The sequence below is a fragment of the Zalophus californianus genome, chromosome 11 (assembly GCF_009762305.2).
Source record: "Zalophus californianus isolate mZalCal1 chromosome 11, mZalCal1.pri.v2, whole genome shotgun sequence".
In the NCBI taxonomy this organism is placed as follows: domain Eukaryota; kingdom Metazoa; phylum Chordata; class Mammalia; order Carnivora; family Otariidae; genus Zalophus; species Zalophus californianus.
The window spans coordinates 69,149,033-69,174,132 of NC_045605.1; the positions used below are offsets into that span (position 1 = coordinate 69,149,033).

Here is a 25,100-nt window from a genome sequence, read left to right on the forward strand (position 1 = left end):
AGACTGGTAAAATGACTTGCCCAAGGCCTCACAGCTAGAAAGGAAAAGAATCTGAATTCAGGCCTAGGCCTGTCTTATTTTAAGGCCTAAGCTTGTTTTCACTACACATGGAATTTGGACTTAGGATATAAAGACATCTTTTAAAATATTATAATGCAGTGTGATAAATTATGCAAATGGCACAGAGTTATATGGAGCAGGACAACCGTGGTGGTGATAGCCAGATCCTCATTCTGGGTGGACACATTGCACTTCTGGGCAATGGGAAATGTCTTGGTGGCCTAATGTGTCACGCAAAGCTCCTCTACATCCCTGCCCCATCACACAGCTCTCTCCCCACCTCCTCTCCAAAACCTGGTGTCCGTGTCCCTTTCCCATCCTCCCAAACAAAGGGCATTTGTTCTCCCATATCCCATATAACTCAAGGCAAGAGGAGGGGTGAGGCTCTATTTCATCTCCATCACCTCTTCTCCCCTCATCTCATAGAAAGAACTCCATGCTCCTTTGAGGCTTCTCACACCCGCCCACCCAGCCTCTGTCCTCCTGGTCACTGCCCCTTTCCAGCCTTCTGGTCACTCCCAGCCTTCACGGAAGATTTTGGCCCTGAGATCACTGTCTTCTCCAAACCAAATCAGCAGTTTTTACTGGGACTGGGACCACTTCCAGTTGTTATGGGTGCTGGAGTCATGTGGGCCCCAGAAGATATTTTGTCACCCTGTGAAGTAAGTCAGGAATTCAGAGGCAGATGATACAATAGGCTAAGTCCAAATCAGAGAAGTATGTCTGGTAAAGCTTTATGTAAGTACAAAAAATGTTTTCAAGCCACACCTTTCCCCAATGTCACATTATACAGCCTGTTTCTCATGTAGGCCTTGTACCTAAATGAGAGTACCTATGCCTCCATCATAACCCAGATCCCGTCGAGCCGTGACAGGTGACAGAGGCCTTGTGTGAAGAGGCAGAGGACCTGTTTGGGAAATCTGTGACTTCATAGGCTGCACCTAATCGTCTTAATACCTTGAGACACATAACAAAGGTTCCATTGATCTGAACCATTTTCTGAACATTTTTAAAACTACAGATTCCTGTGCCCCACCCAGAGATTCTAATTCAGTAGCTCCGAGGTGGGACCTGAACATGAATAGACTTAAAAGGTCTTCAGCTGATTCTGAAGCACAGCCAGTTTGGGGAGCACTGGTATTCTGCACCCACCCCCATGAATCCGGATGGTCCCTACATCTTGACACCAGGTGAGCGTAGTGAGTACCCCCTCCCTCATGTTCACCATCATGAAGCCTTGCACCTCCCACCCTCATCCCCAACCCCCTACCCTCCCTGTCTCCCCACTCCCAAAATGTAGTTCACTGGACACATTTTTCTCCCTCCTGCCTCTGTTCCTTGCCTCTCAAGAATTTCCAAAGCCAGGGGCGCCTGGGTGGCTCAGTTGGTTAAGCAACTGCCTTCGGCTCAGGTCATGATCCTGGAGTCCTGGGATCGAGTCCCACGTCGGGCTCCCTGCTCAGCAGGGAGTCTGCTTCTCCCTCTGAACCTCTTCCCTCTCGTGCTCTCTATCTCTCATTCTCTCTCTCTCAAATAAATAAATAAAATCTTAAAAAAAAAAAAAAAAAGAATTTCCAAAGCCAGGTGCCCTGTGTAGGGGAGGAAAAATAATTTTCCTCTACCCATTTAGGTTCTTGACTAAGACATTCCCACCCACCCCTATAATAAAAGAAAGATTAACAAGAGAAAAAAATATTTAATTACATACATATGTATATGTCTATACATCTGGGAGTACCTCAAAAGGCAGCCAGGTAATTGAGGCTTGTATACCATCCTGAGCTAAGAGAAGGGATAAGAGTCTGGGGCTTCAAAGGGGAGGAAGGCAATCATAGGAAGGTGAGAAAAGGAAATACAGGACAAACAAAATTTGCCCTGCAATGCAGATAAGTCTCTCAGATGAAAATGCAATCTCTAGTAATAGCTCTCTTGCTGGGGCCCCCTCTCTAAATGTAATTTTCCCTTGCAAAAGTGTAACTTTTATACTATTTTCAGTGCTTCTCCAGTGTCTGCAGTTTCTCAAAATAATCTTTGTGCCAAAGAGGCATATTTTGGGAAGGCATAGTCTCTTACCCTTCACCTGCCACTGGACCTTATCCTGATGACAAAATGACCAAGTGACAAGAGTCAAACACAACAAGGAAAGGTCAGGGAGTCCAGCTCCCTCTGCACCGCTGCGGATCAGCAGTTAGTTACAAATGATGGGCTCTTTCATCTGGCTCCAGCCTGGCAAGGGATCTGGGGGCGAAGAATTCTGGGTTTCATTTTCCTTATTTCTCTGAGCTACTTCTGGCAGGAACATTATAAGCAAATCAAGTTTTGATCAGTCAAAGCCTATTTGAAATCGCTAGGAGCTGCCGCCCATTCATTCATTTATTAAACAAATGTTATTTATTATCTCCCAAATCCTGTGCTAGACCGTGGGAAAGAGGGAGATAGAGGTGAGTGAGACACAGTTCCCCCCTTGAGGCACGCACAGCTGGGTGGGGGGGGGTGGAATATATGCCTGTAAAAGGGTAACTGCAGTTCAGTGAGGTGGATCCCATGACCAAGGTCAACACTGGGTACCTTGAATGCACAGAGGAAGGGCAGCTATACTAAGCCAAAGGCTTGAGCAGCATTCTAAAGGCCAGGAGGTATTAGGTGGGTGAGAAAGGGCTAAGAGTCATCTTGGGGAGATGGTGGTTTATGCAAAGGTATGGTAGCTTGAAAAAAGCATTTCTGGGCACGTGGGTGGCTCTGTTGGTTAAGCGACTGCCTTCGGCTCAGGTCATGATCCTGGAGTCCCGGGATCGAGTCCCACATCGGACTCCCTGCTCAGCAGGGAGTCTGCTTCTCCCTCTGACTCTCTTCCCTCTCGTGCTCTCTATCTCTCATTCTCTCTCTCTCAAATAAATAAATAAAATTTAAAAAAAAAAGCATTTCTGGTTCAGGAAACTTCAAGTAGTTCAGTAGGGAAGGAGGTATCCTAATGCTGATGCTTTGACATCAGAGGACACTGAGCTCAGGTTCTGGTTCCTTTGCTTATTAGCCACATGCAGGGGAGTGAATCCTTGGGTTTCTTTGAGCTTCATCCATAAACCCCACCTTATAGGAGTGGAGATGAGCTAAGATAGTACCTAACACATAGACCACAGCCAGTACTTGGTGGTCGGTTTGGTGATGAAGATGAAGATGGTGGTGATGGAGATTGAGGATACTTGTGGGGGAGGAGATATGAGGCTGGAAGAGGAGGCAGATCCAAAGCATGGACTTTGTGTTCCATGCTAAAAAATGTGGACATTATCCCTAAAGCCAAAGGAAGAATGTTAAGAAGAGAGTGAGCTGGTCCAATGTATGCTCTCGAAAGGTCCCCATGAGGGAATGGAGTGGGAGCAGGAGAGGAACCCTTGGAGGCAGGAAGGAGTTAGGAGGCCCAGGTACTCATATGACGGCGGGACAAGGGCCACGCGGTGGGGTGGCCTCTCAGAGCACCACCAACGAAGCTGTTGCCTGCGATTTCTCAGACTTCCAGGGCCAGCTGGCTCCCTCACGGCAGGGCCTGACCACGTAGAGGAACAGAAAATCCAGGCTCCTATTATCACTGGAATTAGCTGCTTTTTTGACTCCACAAATGTCCCACTCAGGCACACTGAAGTATGCTTTTTGGTTTAAAATAGAAAGGAATAACAGTGGCGAGCTGCAGGTGGTGGGATTACAGGTTGTCTCCATATTATTATTTTTGCTTATCTCAATTTTCTGAATGTTCTACAATGAACATATTTTTGTAATAAAAAAATCCATTATAAAAATGTTTTCTAAAAAAACAAAACTGCATGTAGTTTCAATCAAAACAGCAACTCTTTCCTTACTACCTGAGTAGGGAAATGCTCGATTGAATTACAAATGGGCGGGGGGGAATTGTTGAGAGGATCCAACTTCAAACTTTTAAGGTGTTTATTTTCTTCCTTTTGCTTTGAAAGAGTGTGCCAATGAAGCCAGACCAGAGACATGTGAAGAGCCTTGAGTTTGAAAAATAATAGTCGTTTTTATTGTGATTGCTTCAGGCACAGATTCTTTCCATGATTTTTACTTCAGGAAGCTTCAAGAACAGGAAAACTGCCCCATAGTTATTGGCTTATTGATATGCTCTTTTTAAGGAAAACAAACATCTACTCAAAGAGAAGTCCAAGTGATAATAGCATCTCAGCCTGGGTTGTAAAAATAAGGAATTGCAGATGGGCCCTGGGTGAAGTTTAGTGAAATTCAGTGGGAACTACAGACAGAGGTCTAAGAACTGAAATTTTTCGGTTCCGTGCTCCAAAACCTCGAATGGCCATGCCTAGGTCCCGTGTTCATAGAGTCACCTCAGATAGACATGTTATGCACCATTAGGCTTGTCTTGTAAGAGGTAGCATCTTGATTACAATCTTCAACTTGAGGTTTCTTAAAAAGGTAATTATAATAGTAATGAAAAGAGTTCACATAGTTTTGTAGTACATCAAGTGTCTTAGCATGTAATCCTCACAAGAAGCCTATGAGTTAACTTGAGTCTCATTGTAGAGACGGAGACAAGGAGGCTCCAAGAAGCTGACCAATTGGCCTGAGGCCACGCAGCTAGACAGCAGAGAGACACGACTCTGATCAGCTCTTCAGACTCAGTGCTATTGCCTCCTCTCCTCCCTTCTAACGACTGGTCTTAGTTACCTCATTTTCACCAGACCCACTCATTCAAAGGGCAGGTAGGGTCCATAGGGATAGGATTAGTTCCTATTGCTGTTACAACAAATTCCCACACATTAAGTATCTTAAGATGAGGTAAATTTAATCTATTATACTTGTAGAGATCAGAAATCTAAAATGAGTCTTATAGGGCTAACATCAAGGTGGGAGCCAAGCCGGTTCCTTCAGGAGGCTCCAGAAGGCTTTTTGCCTCTTCCAGAATGTCAGTGGCTGCCGGCATGCGGTGGCTTGTGGCCACATCACTCCAGTCTCTGCTTCCATCCTCCCACTGCCTTCTTGTCTTCTGTCATCAAAACTGTGCCTCCTTCTTACAAGGACACTTCTATTTCAGGCCCCCTGAATAATCCAGGATAGCCCCCCTATCTCAAGATCCTTGATTTAATCACATCTTCAAAGTCCTTCTGGTCATAAGGTAACATTTGCAGGTTACAGATTTTAGAACATGGATATCTTGGGGCGGCGGGGGGGGGCATTGTTCAACCTACCTTGGGAATATTTACTGAATGGTTCTTAAATGTGAAATTCTCTGAATTTAAATTTAGATCCTCAGGTTTTTTTAGTTTTCTATTTTTAACCTTTCGATTTTGAGCACCTTGGGGCTTTCATGTTTGTTTACTTGCTTGCTTGTACTTTGAAGCAAATTTAACACTGACTCCCCGTGGGAAGCAACTTACCTAAAACTCCATCCTCCTGCTATCTTTCAAGGATGGATGCAGACAGCAGGCTTCTCCAGGGTTTGGAAAGGGCCTGGAGAAAGGTACATTCTCTCCTGTTAGGCCTCTCCCGCCTGCGGCCGTTTACTGAGCCCTTCCTATGTGTCAGGAACTGTGCAAGCATTCTGCATTCCTTTATAGCTCATTTCTATCTTGCAGCAAGCCAGGAAGGTAGTTCTCATTAGACCACTCTTCAGAATGAGAAAATCAAGGCTCAAATAATTAAGTAACGTGTCCAAAGCTGCACAGTTAAGCCACAGAGCCTCTAAAACCCAAGCTCTTCATACAGTGCTCTTGCAAAATTAGAACATTCCCAAAACCAAGTAATGTATGGATCTTTCTTAAAGGGCATATGTAAGCTCACACACCCCTAGGGTTGAGTCGTAATTATTTTCATTATCATATTATTTAAACGTGTGCAAAGATAACTGGATATTAACTCTTTATGCTTATAGCTCTCATATGACCTTAAAAGCAAAATAAGGGTAATCATGCTAACACAAACCACAAACCTTTTAAAATGCTAATTAGGAACATTGCTTGAACGTGGTGGGTGATGCTGTTTTGTTGAAACTGACTGCTCACAATCCAGATTTGAGGCTGGCCGCCAGGGTCCTTCAGCGTTGGCTGTGCCCGTACACTAGAGTGCCTTGGCCTAACTCACCTCTCCCGCCCACTGACGGCGCGCACATCATTTGGGCTTTACCCAGCGAGAATGTCATGGATGTGTTAACGCTGCCTCTCTTTTTCCACGAACTGTAGCAGCTGGGCTCTCTGGGCAGCAGCTGGAGTCCAGACTGGCATGCGTGAAGTTAGGGCCCCGCTCCTGGGAACCGCACCTGGGGTGGTGAGGCGGTTGGGGAGGGGCGGCAGGCAGGAATGGGCAGAGGGAGAGGCTGAGCTGCGTTGCAGGCCCAAAGAAGGCCTCTGCCAACATCACATGAGGCGGTTTTATCCGCCAGTGCAATCCCTAAAAAGAACTGACAACCGAGGGGCGCCTGGGCAGCTCAGTCATTAAGCGTCGCCTTCGGCTCAGGTCATGATCCCGGGGTCCTGGGATCAAGCCCCGCATCGGGCTCCCTGCTCCGCGGGAAGCCTGCTTCTCCCTCTCCCACTCCCCCTGCTTGTGTTCCCTCTCTTGCTGTGTCTCTCTCTGTCAAATAAATAAAATCTTAAAAAAAAAAAAAAAAAAACTGACAAGGGCCGCATTTTCTCAGCTTTCCCAGCAGCTGAGGAGGGACCGGGGCAGAGCATCATGGTCCACAGTAAAGTTGTACAGAACAGCAGTGGGATATAAACACAAACGCATCCTGGCTGCTAGAATTGCCTGGCAATGCTAGATTATACGACCCTCAAGTAAAGAGAATATTTGGGGAGAATAAAAACTTTGATTCACTGGACATTCGGTATATTTGATTAAGCACCTACTATGAGATGGGTGCTTTGCTAGATACCTTCTGGTGGGAAAGACACATAAGTGAACAAATAATCATGCAAATAATAATAATGCAACATGGTTGAGGTCACAGAAAAAGAGGATCCAGGGGTAACAAGAAGGCATCACCAGGGCAAGGAGGTAGGGGAATGGAAGATGTTGGGCAAAGGGTACAAAGTTATAGTTACATAGGATGAATAAGTCTAGGGATCTAATGTACGGCACCATGATTATAGTTTAAAATACTGTATTGGGGGCGCCTGGGTGGCTCTGTGGGTTAAGCATCCGACTCTCGATTTCGACTCAGGTCATGATCTCAGGGTCGTGGGATCGAGCCCTGTATCAGGCAATGTGCTCAGCATGGAGTCTGCTTGAGATTCTCTCCCTCTCCCTCTCCCTCTGCTCCTCCTCACACTGGTGCTCTCTCTCTTAAATAAATAAATCTTTAAAAAATAAAAATAAAATAAAATACTGTATTGTATACTAGAAATTTGCTAAGAGAGTAGATTTCTAGCGCTCTTACCACAAAAAACAAAAAGGCAACTATGGGAAGAGATGAGTATGTTTATTAGCTTGGGTGCAGTAACCATGTTACTATGAGTGGGTACACCTCATTTTATTGCACTTCACTTTACTGTGCTAACCAGATACTGCTTTTTTTCCCCTTTTTTTTTCACAAATTGAGGGTTTGCAGCAACCCTGCATTGAGCAAATCTTTTGACCTCATTTTTCCAGTGACATTTGCTCACTTCGTGTCTCTGTGTCACATCTTGGTCATTTTTGCCAACTTTTTGGTCATTCTCTTTTTGGTAACTCTTTGGTAATTCTCTTCAAACTTTTTCACTACAATTACGTTTGTTATGGTGATCAGTGATCGTGACTCTCTGAAACTCAGATGATGGTTAGCATTTTTTGGCAGTAGAGTATTTTTTGATTATGCACCTTGTTTTTTTTAGACATAATTCTGTTGCACCTTTACCAGACTTCAGGGTGGTGTGAATATAACTTATATGCACCAGGAAAGCACAAACTCCATTTTATTCCCCTTACTGTGATACTGGCTTTCTTGTGGTGGTCTGGAACTGAACCCACCAGATCTCCAAGGTGGGCCTGTATCTGTATGTCAAAATGGTGTTGTACACCTTGAATATATACCTTTCTACTCAAAAAAATATTAGGCATTTCAAAGGAGGAGTTGCTTGAGGGGACAGAGATACGTGGCCATAAAGGGACAATTACAGGGAAGGAAGGGGTGTGGAGACATGCGCGTGTAACTAAGTAACCACAGCTACCCGTTCATTACCATTCACCTGGCCCTTCACTTAGGCCATCTCCCTCAATCCTCAAGTACTATGATTAATCTACTAGAGGACATGCCCACAAGAGCGGGGACTTTATCGCCTTGTCCACTGCCCTGTGCCCCGTGCCCAGCACAGTCTCTCACCCGTAAAGGGAGCTCAATAAATCTGTGTTTTACGCATGAGGAATCCGCCCAGAGAGGATGAGCGACTTCCCCAAACTTACACAGCACGTAAAGTGGCTGAGCCAAGATCTGAACTTCGGTCTGACTTATTCCACCACACTGCTCTTTAATTCCTGGTCCCCTATGCCACGGTCATAACTAGAAGCTGGGTTTCACAGCCAGGGAAATGTCCCTTACCAGGGGAAGCCTGGCAGAGGCCAGCCTTTACATTCCCGGAAGGGGCACCCCTTTAGCGTCAGCCACAAGGCACAACATCTCCTGTTACCTCTGCAGTCTGTCCCCAAACCTCTGTGAGGACATGGGGGGGGTCCTCAGGAATGAGAAGGGTTAAGCTTTTACAGCTTACAGAAGCTGTTCCTTTGCATTTAAATAGCACAATTGAAGAAAGCAGCTTCTGGAATCTTATTTGATGTTAGCCTTCTGAACACCTTAAGGCGCGCCTATTTCTCCACCATCCAGGTCATTTGGAGCTTCATTACTTAATAATTTGAAAGCTTTTTATGGAAATCAGTGGATGAAGGGAGCCAATGAAGTGAAATGTTATTATATTTAAGGACCCAGCAAAACAGGCTCACAGGACAGTACCTGAAGCTTCTACCTTGCTCTCTAATTCAATATAGGGTATTTTAGAGATCATCTCATTAGTGATATAGCTCTTTTAATAATGAACCCAAAGACCATAGAGCAGTGTAAAAACACAGACATATATGCTTTTGTATCTTTTTTTACTTTGCTCTATGGTCTTTTTTTTTTTTTTTTAGATTTTATTTTTTTATTTTAGAGAGAGAGTGTGCGTGGGCAGGGGACAGGGAGAAAGAGTCTTAAGCAGACTCTGTGCTGAGCACAGGGCCGATGCGGGGCTCAATCTCACAACCCCGAGATCACAGCCTGAGCTGAAACCAAGAGTCAGCCGCTAAACTGCACCACCCAGGCACTCCTGCTCTATGGTCTTTGAAGCCATCGTTAAAGGAGCTATTTCACAAATGAGATCATCTCTGAAGTATATTAAATTATAGAAAGCAGGATACAGTTTGTGTACTCGTCTATTTGTATAGTAATCTTGCTACTATTGTGCAAAGAAATGGTAGGGGTAAAGAAAATGGGTGTGTGTGTGAGACAGAGACAGAGACAGAGACAGAGACACAGGGAGCTAGGATTTCAACTATGTGACAAAAACATACAAATATAACAATGAATTGATAGGAGCTGCTAGGTAAGGATGGTGGAATTATGGATATTTCTTTTTGCATCTCTCTCACACACTCTCTTTTTCTAACATCCTATAATATGGTTACATTATTTGTTTTTTTTTTTAATTTCAAAGATCTTATTTTAGTAGGTGAGGTAATTTCCATCCTGACAGAGCTCCCACCTGGCCCTCCTCACTTGCATTAGCACCTGTATCTCAGAATACTTGAGTGGCAGGGCGCCTGGGTGGCTCAGTCGGTTAAGCATCTGCCTTCGGCTCAACTCATGTTCCCAGGTTCCTGGGATCAAGCCCCAGGTCAGGCTCCCTGCTCCACAGGAGTCTGCTTCTTCCTCTCCATCTGCCTCTCCCCCAGTTCATGCTCTCTCGCTCTCTCGCTCTCTGTCTCAAATAAATAAAATCTTAAAAAAAAAAAGAATACTTGAGTGGCTTTGTCAGTGAAGCTGTACTCACATCCCCACCTCTGCGAGCCTGGCCCTCCCTCACACACCCTCCCCTGCTCTGCTGTCCCCAGAGAGCCCATCAAAGTGTGGCCCCCTGTAACTGCTCATCGTGCAGGGAAGGCAAGCTCCATGAGGCAGGGATTGGCATCGCTCTTGTTCTGGGCTCTGTCTCCAGCCCCCACAGTGGAGCCTGGCAGGGGGTGCGGGCTCCCCCAGGATCTGCTGGGCCCCCGGCAATGCCCATAATCTCAGCCATCAGTCGCCATGGCACAGCACCTTGCTCTTCCCTCCTCTTGCTCTGGCTGGAAGGCCACCCCTCCATCTCGGGTCTGGATCTGGCCTCTTCTCATCTTTTCAAGGACCCCACTCCTGCAAGTGCACCCTCTCTGTCTCCGGCAACATCCCTTTCTCTTTCTGCATTAGATTATACCCTTCCACATACGAACGTGCCGTAATGTCCCTCATCTTTTAAAAGACTAATCTCACATGTCCTTCCTGCTATTGCCAATTTTCTCGACATCCCACACAGCAGACTCCTCCAAAGAGCTGTCTGGGCTTGCGCCCGCTCGTCTTGCCTAAACCCGCTTCGGGTGCATTTGCAGCAGTGACCAGCGAGGCAGCGGTGGGGCGGCAGGGGACCATGGGGGCATCGGGGGATAGTGGTGGCCTCGGAGAGCAAAGGGACAGCAGGGGGGCAGTGGGGACAGCACAAGAGCTTTGAAGAGGCCCTGAGGCAGGACCTAGTGCCCTCCTGTCTCCCTGGCGGTCCCGCGTTAGGCTCTTTGCCGTCCCCACCCTCTTCTCTGTCTCTGCCTCCTCCCCAGGTTCTCTGTCCTGTAACTTCAACTACCACCTACATGCTGATGCCTTTCAAATTTATATCTTCAGCCTGGACTCGTCCCTTGAACTCCAGCCTCATATATCCAACCGCTGACAAGACACCTCCCCTTGGAGTCATCCTTGACCCCTCTTTGTTTTACAGGCCTCATCCCCTGTCTCCCCAGCTCCCATTGCTCTCTCCTGGTCCGATGCCCCGTGCCTGCCCCCTGCCGACCCTCCCCCATGCCCCACTAGCGCTTACTGTCCCAGAGCGTTCAGCAGAGCCCTCTGAGCATATCAATCAAGTCACACTCTCCTGCTTGAGGACCCTTCAGCGACATCCCGGTCCCGCAGCACTCACAAGAAGTGCCCTTGGACCCCCGGGAGGGCTGCGCAGGCCAGAGGCTTCCTCTAGCTTGTCATTAATTAATCTTTTAATTAACTCACCCATTAATCATCCCCTGCATACTTCCTCCAACCCAAGCCAATGCTGGGGGCACAGGGAGGACACAGTCCCCAGCCCTGCTCTCCCGCTGGCTTCTGGGGCCAGACCTGGACTGGAGCTGTCCTCAGAGGAAGGTGGGGTGGGGGGTGGGGAAGGCAGGGAAGAGGGCCGAGGGGTGTCCAGTGCTATGCCGCGGAGGGTTGGGGCGCCGCCCCTACAGGCACCTGCCGCAGGACCTGGCTTAGGCTTCCTTGAGACTCCTGCCTGATCAAAAGCAGACGGCTTCTGCTGAGCGTGCCCTCTCCCGTGTGATGTCAGAGTCTCGCCTGGCCTGGCCCCTTTTCTACTTCTCTGCTCTGGCCCTGGCACTTAGTTCTTTTCTGATTGCTGGAGACAGGGTGAAAGGTGGGGAAGAGGGCCTGGGAAGGGCTGGTGGGAAGGAGAGACAGACATGCCCCATCAACCTCCCCAGCTCCCTCTGCTCTCTGGGGCAGACTTTCATGAGCATTACAAAGGACAAAATGAAAAAGCCCGGAAAATGAGGTTAAACACAGGATTGACACTTCGGTCACCAAAGGACAAGCTAAATCGATGCCTGTGGCTAACAGAAGCACACAGAAGGAAGGCCCTATCTCTCAGGTCACCGGGTGATGCCCATCCTCAAAGCGCTCCACCTGCCAGAGTCAGATGCGCGTGGAGGGGTGGACCCGGGGGGCTCTGATGGGTTCTTCCCCTCCGGCTTCAGAAATGCCAAGCTGCTTTCACAAAACCGTCTCACGGGAAAATTGTTATCTATGGACACGATGCAATTTTCCCATCGGAATTACAGGCTATGTTTGAAAAGAACTAAAAAGAAATTGAATTTGAAATGCGTCTGTGCAACCACCTCATCTTCTTGTGGATCTGCTAACGGGCTTCACACACCTTCTCTGGCGTTGAAATAGCGGATCAGACGTGGCTTGTGACCGCGGCTGGGGCCCGGGGACGAGGCTTGCTAGGAGCCCTTCCACACGGCCCGCCCGCGTCGCTGGGCGCCCACCAGAGGCCGACTCAGAATTTGTGAGCTCTGACCACGGTTCCTAACGCGGCCCCTTGTCCTGGCCCGTCCCTCTCCGTCTGGGTCAGGCAGTTCCAGCAGAGCTATCTGCCGGCACTCTTCCCCGCCCTGCCGGTGCCCGGGCCCGCCTGCTCCATGCAGAGATCTCGGAGCATCGCTTCACAAGGCTAGGCCGACGGAGTGCTGGTAGACCGAGCCTCAGAGGACACCGGCCCTTCCTGTTCACAGCCTCTCATTCATCCACAAATATTGCTTGAGCACGGTCCTAAATACTGATAGTACAGGATGGAGCAAAACAGAGGAAAGCCCTTGTCCGCAGGGCCCCTATTCTAGGTCCCCTATGGAGAGATAGACCATAAAAAGTAAATAAGCAGGGGCGCCTGGGTGGCTCAGTCGGGTAAGTGTCCAATCTTCATTTCCGCTCAGGTCATGGTCTCAGGGTCGTGAGATCAAGCGCCATGTCCAGCTCTGCCCTGAGTGTGGACCCTGCTTAAGACTCTCTCTCGGGCGCCTGGGTAGCCCAGTCGGTTAAGCGTCTGCCTTCGGCTCGGGTCATGATCCCAGGGTCCTGGGATCGAGCCCCGTGTCAGGCTCCCTGCTCAGCAGGGGGCCTGCTTCTCCCTCTCCCTCTGCCTGCCACTCCCCCTGCTTGTGCTCTCTCTCTCTGTCAAATAAATAAAATCTTAAAAAAAAAGACTCTCTCTCCCTCTCTCTCTGCCCCACCCCCTGCTCCCTGTTTGTGCACATGCTCTCTCTCAAAAAAAGGGGAGGGGCGCCCAGGTGGCTCAGTTAGTTAAGCCTCCGACTCTTGGTTTCAGCTCAGGTCATGATCTCAGAGTCATGAGATGGAGCCCCATATTGGGCTCCATACTCACTGGGAGTCTGCTTAGGATTCTCTCCCTCTGCCCCTCCCCTCGCTCCCTCCCTCCCTCTTCTCTCTCTCTCTCTCAAAAAAAATAAATAAATCTTTTTTAAAAAGTAAAGAAGCCAAGTCGACAATATATCAGACAGTGACCAATGTGATGAAGAAAACACAATCAGATAAAGTGATGGGGATGTGCCAGGTTGAGGAGCCAGCAAGGGACTGCTATTTTTTTTTTAATTCCTTTTTTGAAAGAGAGAGGGCGAACTCATGCAAGTGGGGGGAGGGGGCTTGAGGGAGAGGGAAAGGAGCAGAGGGAGAGGGAGAACACCAAGCAGACTCCACGCCCAGTGTGGAGACTGACGCAGGGCTTGATCTCATGACCCTGAGATCACAACCTGAGCCAAAACCAAGGGTGGGTCACTTAACGAAACGAGTCACCCATGCGCCCCATGGGATTGCTAGTTTTAAGAGTGGGGACAAGGAAGACCCCAAGAGAAAGTGGCGTTTGAGCAAACACCTGGAGGAGGCAAGGGAACGAGGCTGTGATACCTGGAGGATGGCGTTCCTGGCACAGGAAACAGCAAGTGCTAAGTGTGCCTGGCGTGTCCGAGGAAACAGGAGATGTCCAGAATGGCCAAGACACACGGAGTGAGGGACAGAGCCCTGAGGGTTAGAGTTAGTGAAGTAACGAGGGGCAGCGTGGCTGCTGAATGGGCTAAGAGCTGGACACTGACCCTTGGCAGTGGTGAGGTCATTGGTGATCTTGACCAGAGCAGTAGCAGAGGAGGGAGGCATCTCAGTTACTTCATCTGAAAAATGGGAACCATTTGCCTGCCTACCTCAAGAGTTCTGCACTGCAGACCTCATGAGACCACGGGCAAGCCAGAGAGCACCACCAATATGAACCATCTGTTTTTATTTATAACCCAATAAACCCAGAGCTTGTCGAAATGAAGGGAAACTATGACGTTGGGCACAATTGATTTTAAAGATGCTTATAGCTCCATTATCACCTCATAATATGGCTCATTTCCTGCTGCTCATCACCAGGACACCCACCAAGGGATGAAAAGTTCCCTTCAGACATGGAAACCATCAGGGTTGATATTTTTTATGGGTAGTAAGTGGGAATTCTGGGAAAGGATAGAAGCAAATAATGGAGCCAAGCACCGTTCACCAGAGTCTTTACATAAGATGCCCTCACAAAGGGATCTGGGTGACCCTGTGTCTCAAAGCAAGGGTTCTTTGGGGAAAAGCATCAGCCGGGGCAGCCATGCTCTTGAAAAACGAACAAAATGGAAGAGGGACGAGAGCAAGATGGAGAGGAAGAACAGACAAAGTGAAAAGAGCAGGAGTTTTGGAGTCAAACGCATCTGTGTTGGAACCGTAGTTCCTGGGTGGTCTTCACCAAGTCACGTGACTTCTCCGAACCTCCATTTCGTCATCTGCAAAATGAGATGATAGCTGTTCCCAGAGGTTTTCCTAAGAAACCAGCTGATGAGTGCAAGGAAATGCGCGATAGGGGTTGGGGGCTCTGTGTGAGTGTGTGGATGTGCATTTAATACCGTCGCATTCCCCCGCTTCAGGAGCAGTTCCTCTCCAGCTCAAGCACCCTGTGCCTCCCCGGCTCTGCATCAAAACCCGTTCTCAGGGCAGCGTTAACACTGCCAGTATCCTGAACACCGTCCGAGTGCGGCTGTAACATCCAGAACTCAGAGTAGGCTAGGACATGGCCTGGGGCCAGCAGAGGCGCAGGTGGGCAGGGGGCCCTGACCTTTCACAAGTGGCTGGCTCTCCTGCATCACAGCTCAGGCTCCCGGCTCCCTTCTGCCTGGCTTCACAGGGTGACCGGTGTGGTCTCCAGAGTCAGACTGAGGTTTGAACTCTAGCTCTGCCATTGACCAACTGGGTAACTAATTTGGCCAAATAAATGTGTTTCTGAGGATTAAAAAGTGTACACCTACCTACCCTGCAAGTGTTTTGTAAGGACTAAATAAAGTGCTCTATGAAGGTAGTTGGCAAGATGCTTAGCACATCAAAACAATAGATCACTGTTGTTATTGTTGTTTCTACTTGCTTTGATCACTTTCCTCTCTGATTATGGACTGCACCCTTTTCTCTTCCTGCGGGGAGGAGGCAGGTTGTCCGGACTGACTCCCAGACTGTACGCCTAGGGCAGGACATGCTCAGTGCCACCAGCAGCAAAGGGAGCCTTAGGATGAGCAATGAGGCTGTGGTTCAGAACTGGGAGGTGAAGGTTCAGGCAGGCACAGGCACAGAGGGCAGAGAGGGGGTGAGGAACCAGGCAAGGAGGAGGTGACAGACCCTGGCCTTTCACTGTGGGCATGCCTGAGATGTCCAGAGCCCTCCAGCATTGACGCTCCAGGGTCAGTGTTGGGTGGGGTTGATTCTGACACCAGCCCCCACCCGATCCCTCAAACGCACATTCTTACTCTCAGCTCGCTCAGACTTGCTATCTCCTAATACCGGTGTGAGTTCCGCCCCCAACCTGTCCCCGGCATGACCCTCCTTCCTCCAGATCTGACCTCAGCCTGTGGCCGGTTGGCGGCTGTGTGATTCCCAGTTGGTGTCGGGGCCTCTGAAGTTGGGGTACAGCGGTAACATCTTCAAAACAGTTTTACCGAAAGCAAAACAAAAGAACTCATCCCCATGAAGATGGACACCAGTGACCTGTGGTTTCTTTAGGGCTTTTTCTCTTAATTGGCATAGCTCTGGAAAAGTGCTAATGTCATACAGAAGAGGCATGAACTGTGAATACCCTGAAATACTTGGTTTGAAAAGAGTCCTATGGGAGATGTAGAAGGGCTCTAAGGATTCTTGAAAGATCCTTTCTGTGCCTTAGAGACTTGTTAAAACAGCTTTTCATTTAAGTCCAAAGTTTGGATTGCTTACTCTGACTTTAAGTCCTTCATTCTTCAGAATGGAAAATGCCCAGCCCGCCAGCGGCCCCATCTAAGGCTCACCCAGCTACATAAACCTCCATCATATGCTCCCTGAGACTCAGAGCTTGACTTTAAGTGAGGGAGTGTTCTCCCAAGGCTTTGTGGGTTTGGAGAAGCAACTGTGTGTTTCACAATCTGTACTCAAGCAGTGCAAATTGATTCTCATACCAGCTCGGCCTGAATGTAAATGAGAGTAAGAATAGTAGCTAATATATGCTTATTCGGGCACTGTATTAGCACATTCTATGGATTGTGTCATTTAGTCCCCAACAACCTCATATAGTAGAGACTCTTTCTTATTTTTGTTTTTAAGATGTATTTATTTCAGAGAGGGGAGAGGGGCAGAGGGAGAAGGAAAGAGAGAATCTCAGCAGACTCCCCAGTGAATGCAGAACCCGACATGGCGCTCGATCTCACCACCCTGAGATCGCAACCTGAACCAAGAGTCAGATGATTAACCTACCACTTCACCCAGGTGCCCCAGGAGAGAGACTCTTTTTAAATCCCCATTTCACAGATGAGAAAGCTAAGAGAGGTCAAGAGACTTGCCAAAGGACACAGAGCTATCTATCTAATGGTGCAGGCTGGATTTGAACTCAGGTGTGATTCTATAGCTTATGCCCTCAAACACATTCCTGTCCCACCAGCTGGCTCAGTGAATACTAAAAAGTTTGGTAGTATTGACTGTGCCCAAAATTGTGGCAACATGGGCACATATACATCTTGCGGGGGTGTAAATTGGTGCAGATTTTCGGAGCACGATTTGGTAGGTCCTACCAAAATGATAAATTTGCTTCATCTTTTAATCATTCCTGGCAGTCTATAACACAGGAAGCCTTGGATTTGTAAGCAAAGAAATACACATGCAAGTGTTCATCATAGCATCATGCGTGAAAATAAATATCCACCAATAACGCTGATAAATTACAGAACATCCATGCTGTGGAATGCCACTATACATCGAAGGCTTTGCTTTTTCAACAATTTGCTGAGTATCCATCACACTGGATATGGCCATGAACAAGCAAGCCAGACACTCTCCAATCCTGCAGAAGTGAGGTTCTACCAAGAGAATTTTGATGCTTCAAAAATTTTTAGCTTTTTAAGTAAATTTTCCATAATGCTCCTGCTTTCTTATTTGATTGGCTAACACAAATGATCCCAAACAAGTAAAAATAAGCTGTTGACCATGCAGGTGGCATGCAACCACTAGGTGAGACAATTTACAGCAAGGAACTGTTCTAATGTCCACACACGTGGATCCACCATCCTTGGAGCTTCCATAGCTCTCAAAATTACAGGTAGAATTTCATCACCATAAATAAACACTAGCGGAGGGCCCAAACAACTTTTGTTGAGTTATATACTGCAAAAGTAAAATCAGCATGTCGTTAGTTGGGACTTGAAAACCAAGATTTAATTATAATGCAAGGTAAATCTGCAGGGCCAGCTAACTTGGTGGCCATCTTACTTCCACCCACGCTGATTTTATAATGTTTTATTTATTTATTCATGAGAGTCAGAGAGAGAGGGAGAGAGAGGCAGAGGCAGAGGGAGAAGCAGGCTCCCCACCTAGCAGGGAGCCCGATGCGGGACTCGATCCCAGGACCCTGGGATCATGACCTGAGCCGAAGGCAGACGCTTAACCATCTGAGCCACCCAGGCACCCCTCACCCACGTTGATTTTACTTCTTAGTAAAATATTTCTTCAAGGGCAAAGGGATGGTCATCAGACAGTATCTCGTTAATTGGCTCTCCTATCTTGTATTTCTCTTTTATACATCTGGACTTGGTTTACCATAATTTGAAGATCTCCAACACTAAAAATCAACAAAAGGATTGCTATGATGCAGGATCTACTGACATGGAAAGTTTCCCCTGATATGATATTAAGGAAGAAGTTTTAAATCATGGTGCAGAATAAGATGTTCAGTATGATGCAGTTTTTGTGGGAAGAGCTCTGTCTAATGTACACACACACACACACACACACACACACACACACACACACACACATAGTTGCATATGCATAGTAAAAGGTCTGGAACGATACACACCACACTGTAACATTCTGGAGAAGGAGGCGGAAGGCAGGGTAGATGCCAGGGCGGAATATGCTCCACATTCACACTGTGTGCTTCTGTGATGCTAAATTTGTCTACAGTAAGCATGTACAATTCTGCTTATGCAATATTCTGTATATATAAAATCGAAGGAAAATAAAGTATACCAGAGCTAGATGATGAAGGCCATGTAGGAGAACTCAGGAATGAAGACATTGTCATGGAAGTTGTGGGCAGCCGCTGAAGGGCTGAGGCAGGGAATGGAGATGGTTGGATTTGCAGCAGCGTGGAGGGTGCACTAGGGCTAGGAGGAAGGTGTGGAGGCCGTGGAAGGGCTCAGAGGACTTGCCGACCGAGAGCTTGGACTTGGATTTGGAGCCCGACCGCTGTGAGGAGTGGGAGATGGAGGAATGGAGGAGCCCTGGAGGAGGTGCGGGCTTCTGGGGTCAGAGGCAGGCTTCACACAGGATGTATGAGATGATACCTGGGCAACCAGGTCACGGGAGACCCAGCACTAGTGTTGTGTCTCACACGTGACTTCATGCTAGACAGCCTCTCTCAGCCATTCACCAGATATTTATTAGAAAAGAGTGAGGGATACGTTCCCAACCAATAAACAAGTCTCCCATGAGCCATGTAAACCACTCCGTTGGGACTGAGAAATGCTCTCCTTGCAGCCATGTGAATGTGGGGGTGTCTTTGCATCCAAAGATTCTTTCCTCTGACCAAAAGAGGGAACCGTCAGGGAAGCCTGAGCTCAAGAAGAGCTGTTGCCTCTGCTAGCTTGTCCCCCAAGACTGGCTGTGGGTGCCCAGGGCCACGATGGATCTGGCTGAGCCCCTGTCCTCTTTAAAGGCCCACCACCCAATGGGCTGCAGGTGAGGCGATCCAGGCCAGAAGCCTTTTCATAAGCTTTGGGCCTGAGCCTGGGAACACCTCTGATCTCCTTCCAGTTTCCTCAGGGCTGTGGATTTTCTGGGCATGGTACCCACCAATTGAGAAGTTTACCGGTTCACCCTAAGTATGTTCTAGGCATTTATGCCAGGCATGGCTCTAAGGACTAGGGCAGAGCTCTAAGCCAGCCAAGCAAGTCTCTGACCCCCTGGAAATCAGGGACCTGTTCAGGCGGCAACAAAGTTCTTGCTTCCTCAGCTGGTGACATTCTAGGTTTTTCTGGGCATAGTGGACAGTGGTGTCTGAGCACCGCTGGGCCCAGCCAGGGGAAGGGGAGATCCAGGACCAGCTAAATCCACTCCAGGGAAGGTCCCTAGCCAAAGCCAAATCTGGGCCTCCTGTGGAAGTCTTAAGCCTTGAAAAGGTTATGATATTCCTCTGCCCCGATGTGTAATTGAAAATAAAAACCCAAACAAACTGCAAAGTTAAGCAAGATCAACAAAGTTCTGATTTTTGCCCCTTGATGATGACTTAATGCTTCAAAATGCTAATTATCAAAATCTTTCTCAAAAAAATCATTTTAAGTGCCTATGCCACACTCTGTCCAAAGCAAAATAGAGCAGAATAATATGAGTGGCATGAGCGGTTGGCCTCCTTGTCCAAGGGAATCTGATCAGGCGTGTGGGTCTCAACAGCAGGAAGGGCTCCGGGAAGGACAATCCTCTGGAGCAGGTGTTGGCCACACTGCAGCCCCTCATGTAGCCATGGCCGGGACGCAGAGCTCGTGACCTGCCCTCCGGGCTGGCCACAATATAGAAGTCTGGCCAGCAGAAGCAGAGTCCAGGTCAGAGCTCTGGCTACAGTGGGGGAGGGGTGGACCGGGCTGGAAACCAAAGTGTGGCTCAGGGGGCCCCCCTACCCCCTGAGATTGCCGAGACTCTGGGGCTTCCCTACCCGGGGGCAGGCAGAGCCTCAGCAGCAGGTAAGGGAGTGGGAGTGAACGGTGTCACCATGTCAGCCCTCTTGTTCCCAGGAGCCTGGCTCTCCTCGCTAAATATCTCTCGTCCTTTTTTGCAGAGTGATGAGGTCCTCACCGTCATCAAAGCCAAAGCTCAGTGGCCAGCCTGGCAGCCTCTCAATGTGTAAGTACCAACCAGACGCTGGCCATGCCCAGCCCTGCCCTAGCCTTGTACTCAGAGCCACCCAGCTTCTGGCCACCACCTGCCAGTTATGTCAGTAAAGTCAGCGATACCTCTCAGGGGGAAGGGCAGGTGCGGTGCGCTGCCACGGGTACCACACTTGCCCATATCTCCTCAGGAGAACAGGTTTGGTCTCTGTTTCCCCCAGTGGCTCTAATACAACAGAACCAGACACAATGAAAACCATTCTGTGTTCACTCATGTTCTCAGCACAGGCCGAACATGCCTTCACACACAGGGGTACTCACCCGAGGCCAAGTCTGGCTCACGGAAGGCGAGATCTACCCCAGTTTCCATTCTCAGTCCCCATCTCTTTTCTGTCTACTCTATCTCTTAAAGATTTCATCCTCCCTTGCATTTTGGTGACCAAGGGTGTGCTGATGGCCCTCTAAACTACCATTCCCCCAGGTAGCTGTGTTTGTATGTAGGTAAGTAGGCAGATATGTAGATAGGTAAGTAGATAGATCATCCATCCATCGGTTTCTTGGACACCTCTCTGGAGAGGGTGTACATGGACCTGGAACCCGTCACTAAGTCCTATGGATTCTGCCATCTTCGAATCTCACAAATCAGTCTCCACCTGACCCTTCTCCCACCGTTATCTCCGACCGCCATGTTTTCTCACCTGGACTGCTTCAACTCTTCCCTCTTCCATTACGCTGTCACTGGAATGATCTTGTAAGAATCCAAATCTGATTGTGTTCTGCTCTCCTTAGAATCCCACCCTGACCTCTCTTAGTCTCCAGGATCACTTTGTGAGGCCACCAGGAGCCGGACACACCCCAGCCCCTGCCTCCTTTTCCTCAGGACTCAGGTCTTGCTCCTCCCTACTCTGCACCTCGCTCCAGCCACACTGAATCCCATGCAGTTCCTTGAGCAGGCTCTGGTTTCCCTCATCCTCTAAGGATGCAAGATTTGGAGCAGAGTTCTCGCCAGCCACATGAAAGTGGTTGATGACGAATGGCTCGGCCAGCTAGTCTCTGGAGTATCTATACCCACTAATGATGGTATTGAGGAAGACAGCAGCAACCCAGGCAATGCTGAGATTCTGCTCAGGAGGAGAAAAGGCAAATACCAAATGATAGGAGGGGAAGCACAGGGTGAGGTAGCAGGAGCGGAGGGAGGAGGCACTCTCACACATGAACACCAGGGAGCAGGAAGCTGGTGCCATGCCAGGCACCTGGTGCCCCCTCCTTAACCATTCGGCAAATCAGTGGTCCATTCCCCACGATATGCCAGCCCTATACAGCCAGTCCCCACCCCCTGGATGCCCAGCGGGGGGATGGGGTGGGGGGAGATGGACCAAAAACAGAGTTCTACCATTCCAGAGCTGCCCTTTGCACACATCACACATGTTCAGGTGGCACCACATATACAGAATATATATAATATGACGTCATCATGGTAGCCGTGTACACTCCAAGGGGGTAAATGTTATGATGAGGATATCAGTAGTTCCAGAAGACCAGAGAAGGCTCACAACCCCGCCGAGGGTTGGGGAGAGGTCACAAGAGCCTTGTTTAGGAGACGTCCCAGGGCTGTCTGGAAGGATGCTCCTTGCCCCCGGAGAGGCCCAGATCTGGGTAGTACTGAGGCCTGCGGCCCTGCGTGGGCACCTGAGGAGAGAGAGAGGCCCACCCTTGGACAGCTGACCCAAGGCAGCCCAGCTGGTTGCATGGAGGCCTTGTCTAGCTTGCTGTGATCCCCTCTGAGGAAGCTGGGCCCAGAGTGGGTGAAAACCTGCCAAGCCCTGGAAGTGCCTTTCCCTCCAAGGAGAAACAACAGAGGCAGGCCCTGCTGCCCAGGCTGTCCCCTGGTAGGTGGGCATTTGTCTGTCCCAGGCCTGTCCCACCAAAAAACACTGATGTGAATTCACAGAGGCCCTGAGCCCCCCTCACATAATCATCATCAATCAGAAAAAAAGGTCCACCATGAATCCTGCTTGCTCAGGCTCTCCTCAGCGGCTCCCAGCTCCAGAACCTGTATGTGAAGGAGTCCTCACCACTGGCCCTCTAAGCAGGCAGGGGCTCGGGGCCAGGGAGGGGTTGGGGGCATCTGGGCCAGAGTTTGTGGATGCCAATGTTGACACCACTAAGCAACCCTGAGCCCAGTTTTCCCTTAAGGAGCCTGGGTTTAGGAAGTTGTAAAGCAAGGTGCTTCCAGAAGGAGCGAGGAAAGAGAGAAGAGAGAAAAAGAAGAAAGCTGAGAGCTGACCTTCTTGTTTTGAGCACCTACTATGTGCCAGGTACCCTGCTAGGCACCTCTGTTCCTTATCCCACTTCACCCTCACACATACCCCACGAGGTAGGGATTTGAGCCTCACTTCGCAGACAAGACTGAGGCTCAGAGGTTCCATGGCAGGTCCAACCTCAGCATCCAGCTCCACTGGTGGAGGAACTAGAATTCCAACCACATCCAGCTGCCTCCACCACCGGTGCCCTTCACTTCTAACAAAGTCCCTCCAATTAAGTAACAATTCATTCAGTGTCCATTTTTTAATCCATCGAGACAGATACTATATCTGCCAGTCAGACTTCAGGCCAGCATGAGATGAACAATGTGACCACAACCAAACTGTCTGACTCCTGCCCCAAAACAAGATAGGATCTTGACTTTCACTTACCTTGTGTCCTTCTGTCAAGGATGACTGAGACATTTCATGGCCTCAACAAATATTTGTGGTGGGTCTCTAAGGGGAAGTACTGTCAAAAGTGCTTAGGAATACAGCAGAGTTTCTCATGAACTCACAGTCTGGTGAGGGAGAGAGACATTAACCAAATGACGACAGATGTGATGTGTCTGCAAAGTAAAGACATAAAGTGCCATGAGAGTATGTGAAGAGGACCCTGACCCAGCCTGAAGGTCAGAGAAAGCTTCCTTAAGGGATGGCAATTGAGCTAAGAGTTAAGGAATCAATAGGATTTGCCTAGGTAAAGAAGCAAAGCAAGGACAGAACATTCTAGAAAGTCTAGAGAGACCATCACGTGTCAAAACCCTGAGGAGGGATCAGCATATTTAAGGAACTAAACAGTTGTGGTGTAACTAGGTCCGGAGATCACAGGTGAACTTGGTGTCGTGCCAAGCCATGCAACATCAGGGATTTTGATTTTTACATTAAGAGCAATGGGAAATCATTGAAGGGTTTTAAGCAGGATGACAACACAATCGGGTCTGCATTAAACAACACTCTAGCTCCAATATGAAAAGATTAAGAAGAGAGGAAGCAAGACCAGTGAGGAGAATTCTCTAATTCACAGTGACCTTGACAAGGACGGTGGGAGGGGAGATGGGAGGGGTGTAGAGACCTCAGAGATGCATAGGACTAGAGCCCCACAGGCTGCGGTGATAGGTTGCATAAGGAGGGTGAAAGAGGCAGAGAGATCTAGGTTAGTAAGTTGGCGGGGCCACTTACAAGGTTTAGAATAGTAAATGAAGTTCAGTGGGAAAGACCATGAGCTCAGCTCTGGACGTGCTATGGTAGAGATGCCTTCGAATTATCGAGCTGGAGGTGTGGCCGGTTAACTATGAAGCTCTGAAACTCAGGGAGAATTCTGCACTGACATATAAACTCGGGAGCCATGAAGGAGTAGTAGACTATCATCGCCAAGGTCACGAGTAAGAAAGAACCTGAGGGTAAGTCAAAGGTTTAAGGCTAAGTCCCGAGGAGTTCCAACATTTACTGCTGAGGAGGACCTGCCTGCGAAGGAAGGAAACAGAAAAGGAGTAACAAACTGACTGAGGAGGAAGCTTGGTATCAGGGAAGCCAAGGCAAGAAAGCTGTGCCCCGTGCGGCCGAGAGGTCAGGTGGGATGAGGGCTGCAAAATGCTGGTTGGATGGATCAACATGAAGAAAAGCAGGGACCTTCCTGAGCAGGGACCTGCTGAGCGATGGCAGGAGGCCTCGAGCAGGGTGAAATGTGAACAGAAAGGGGGTTTATGGAATCAGTGTGTACAGGCAAGTCTTCTGTGCAGTTTGCTGGGAATGAAGAGAGACTGAGCAGGAGCTCTCAGGAGATGAAAGAGTCAATGAAGTTTTGTTTGTCTGTTTGTTTGTTTTTGCCTTCTTTTTTAAGATGGGAGAGACTTTCTGAAAAATTGACCAAAAAAACCACAAAATACCTGGGGACACCTTCCCACCCTTCACCCTTCCCTCAGACTTCCTGAGACCCCCGTGGAACAGAATTAATCAGTGGCAAACATCAGACCTCCCAAATGCCCAAACCGTCTCCCACCCAGTGCTACCAGCTTGTTAAGGGAAAGGAATTTTCCTTTGGTTTTCCCATACCCCAGTCTCCCCTTCCCTCTTCCAAATCGCATTAGGAAGTCAAATTAGGAAGCCTCCACGCAGCCAAGTTTTGTTTTGCAGAAACAGCCCTGCCCCCCCTCACTGAGCCCTCCCAATTGAGGTTAATGGGATTCCAGCCTCCCTCGGGCCAGTGGAAAGCCAGGCTGACCTACTTTCTGAGGTCCTGCCCCATGAAACTGACTTGCTTTTCAATGATCTTCATCTTTTTCCCCAGGACCACTTCTCAAAGGACAGCCATGAACGAACAAATTAGCTGCTGACTTGTTTAGCTCAATAAATCAAGCTGCGGCTCTGTCAGCCCAGAGCGCAGGTAGAGACAGAAAAGACAGATGCTGAGCAAAACCCACATCCTTCACTAGTTCCTCTGGCACCTGAGTAGAAAATGACCAGGTTTCCTGCAGATCAATTCTGAATTTCCACCACCCA

The 25,100-nt window shown here is 48.7% G+C and overlaps 1 protein-coding gene across 2 annotated transcripts in view; it reads left to right on the plus strand.

Moving 5' to 3' along the window:
• Nucleotides 1–25,100, plus strand: part of SPON1 (spondin 1) — a 248,970-nt gene that overhangs the window by 200,628 nt on the left and 23,242 nt on the right. For both annotated transcript variants that reach the window (XM_027577773.1, XM_027577774.1), the window contains one exon: nucleotides 20,247–20,311. In XM_027577773.1, the coding sequence (XP_027433574.1) occupies nucleotides 20,247–20,311 (65 nt within the window). The remainder of the gene's footprint in view (nucleotides 1–20,246; nucleotides 20,312–25,100) is intronic.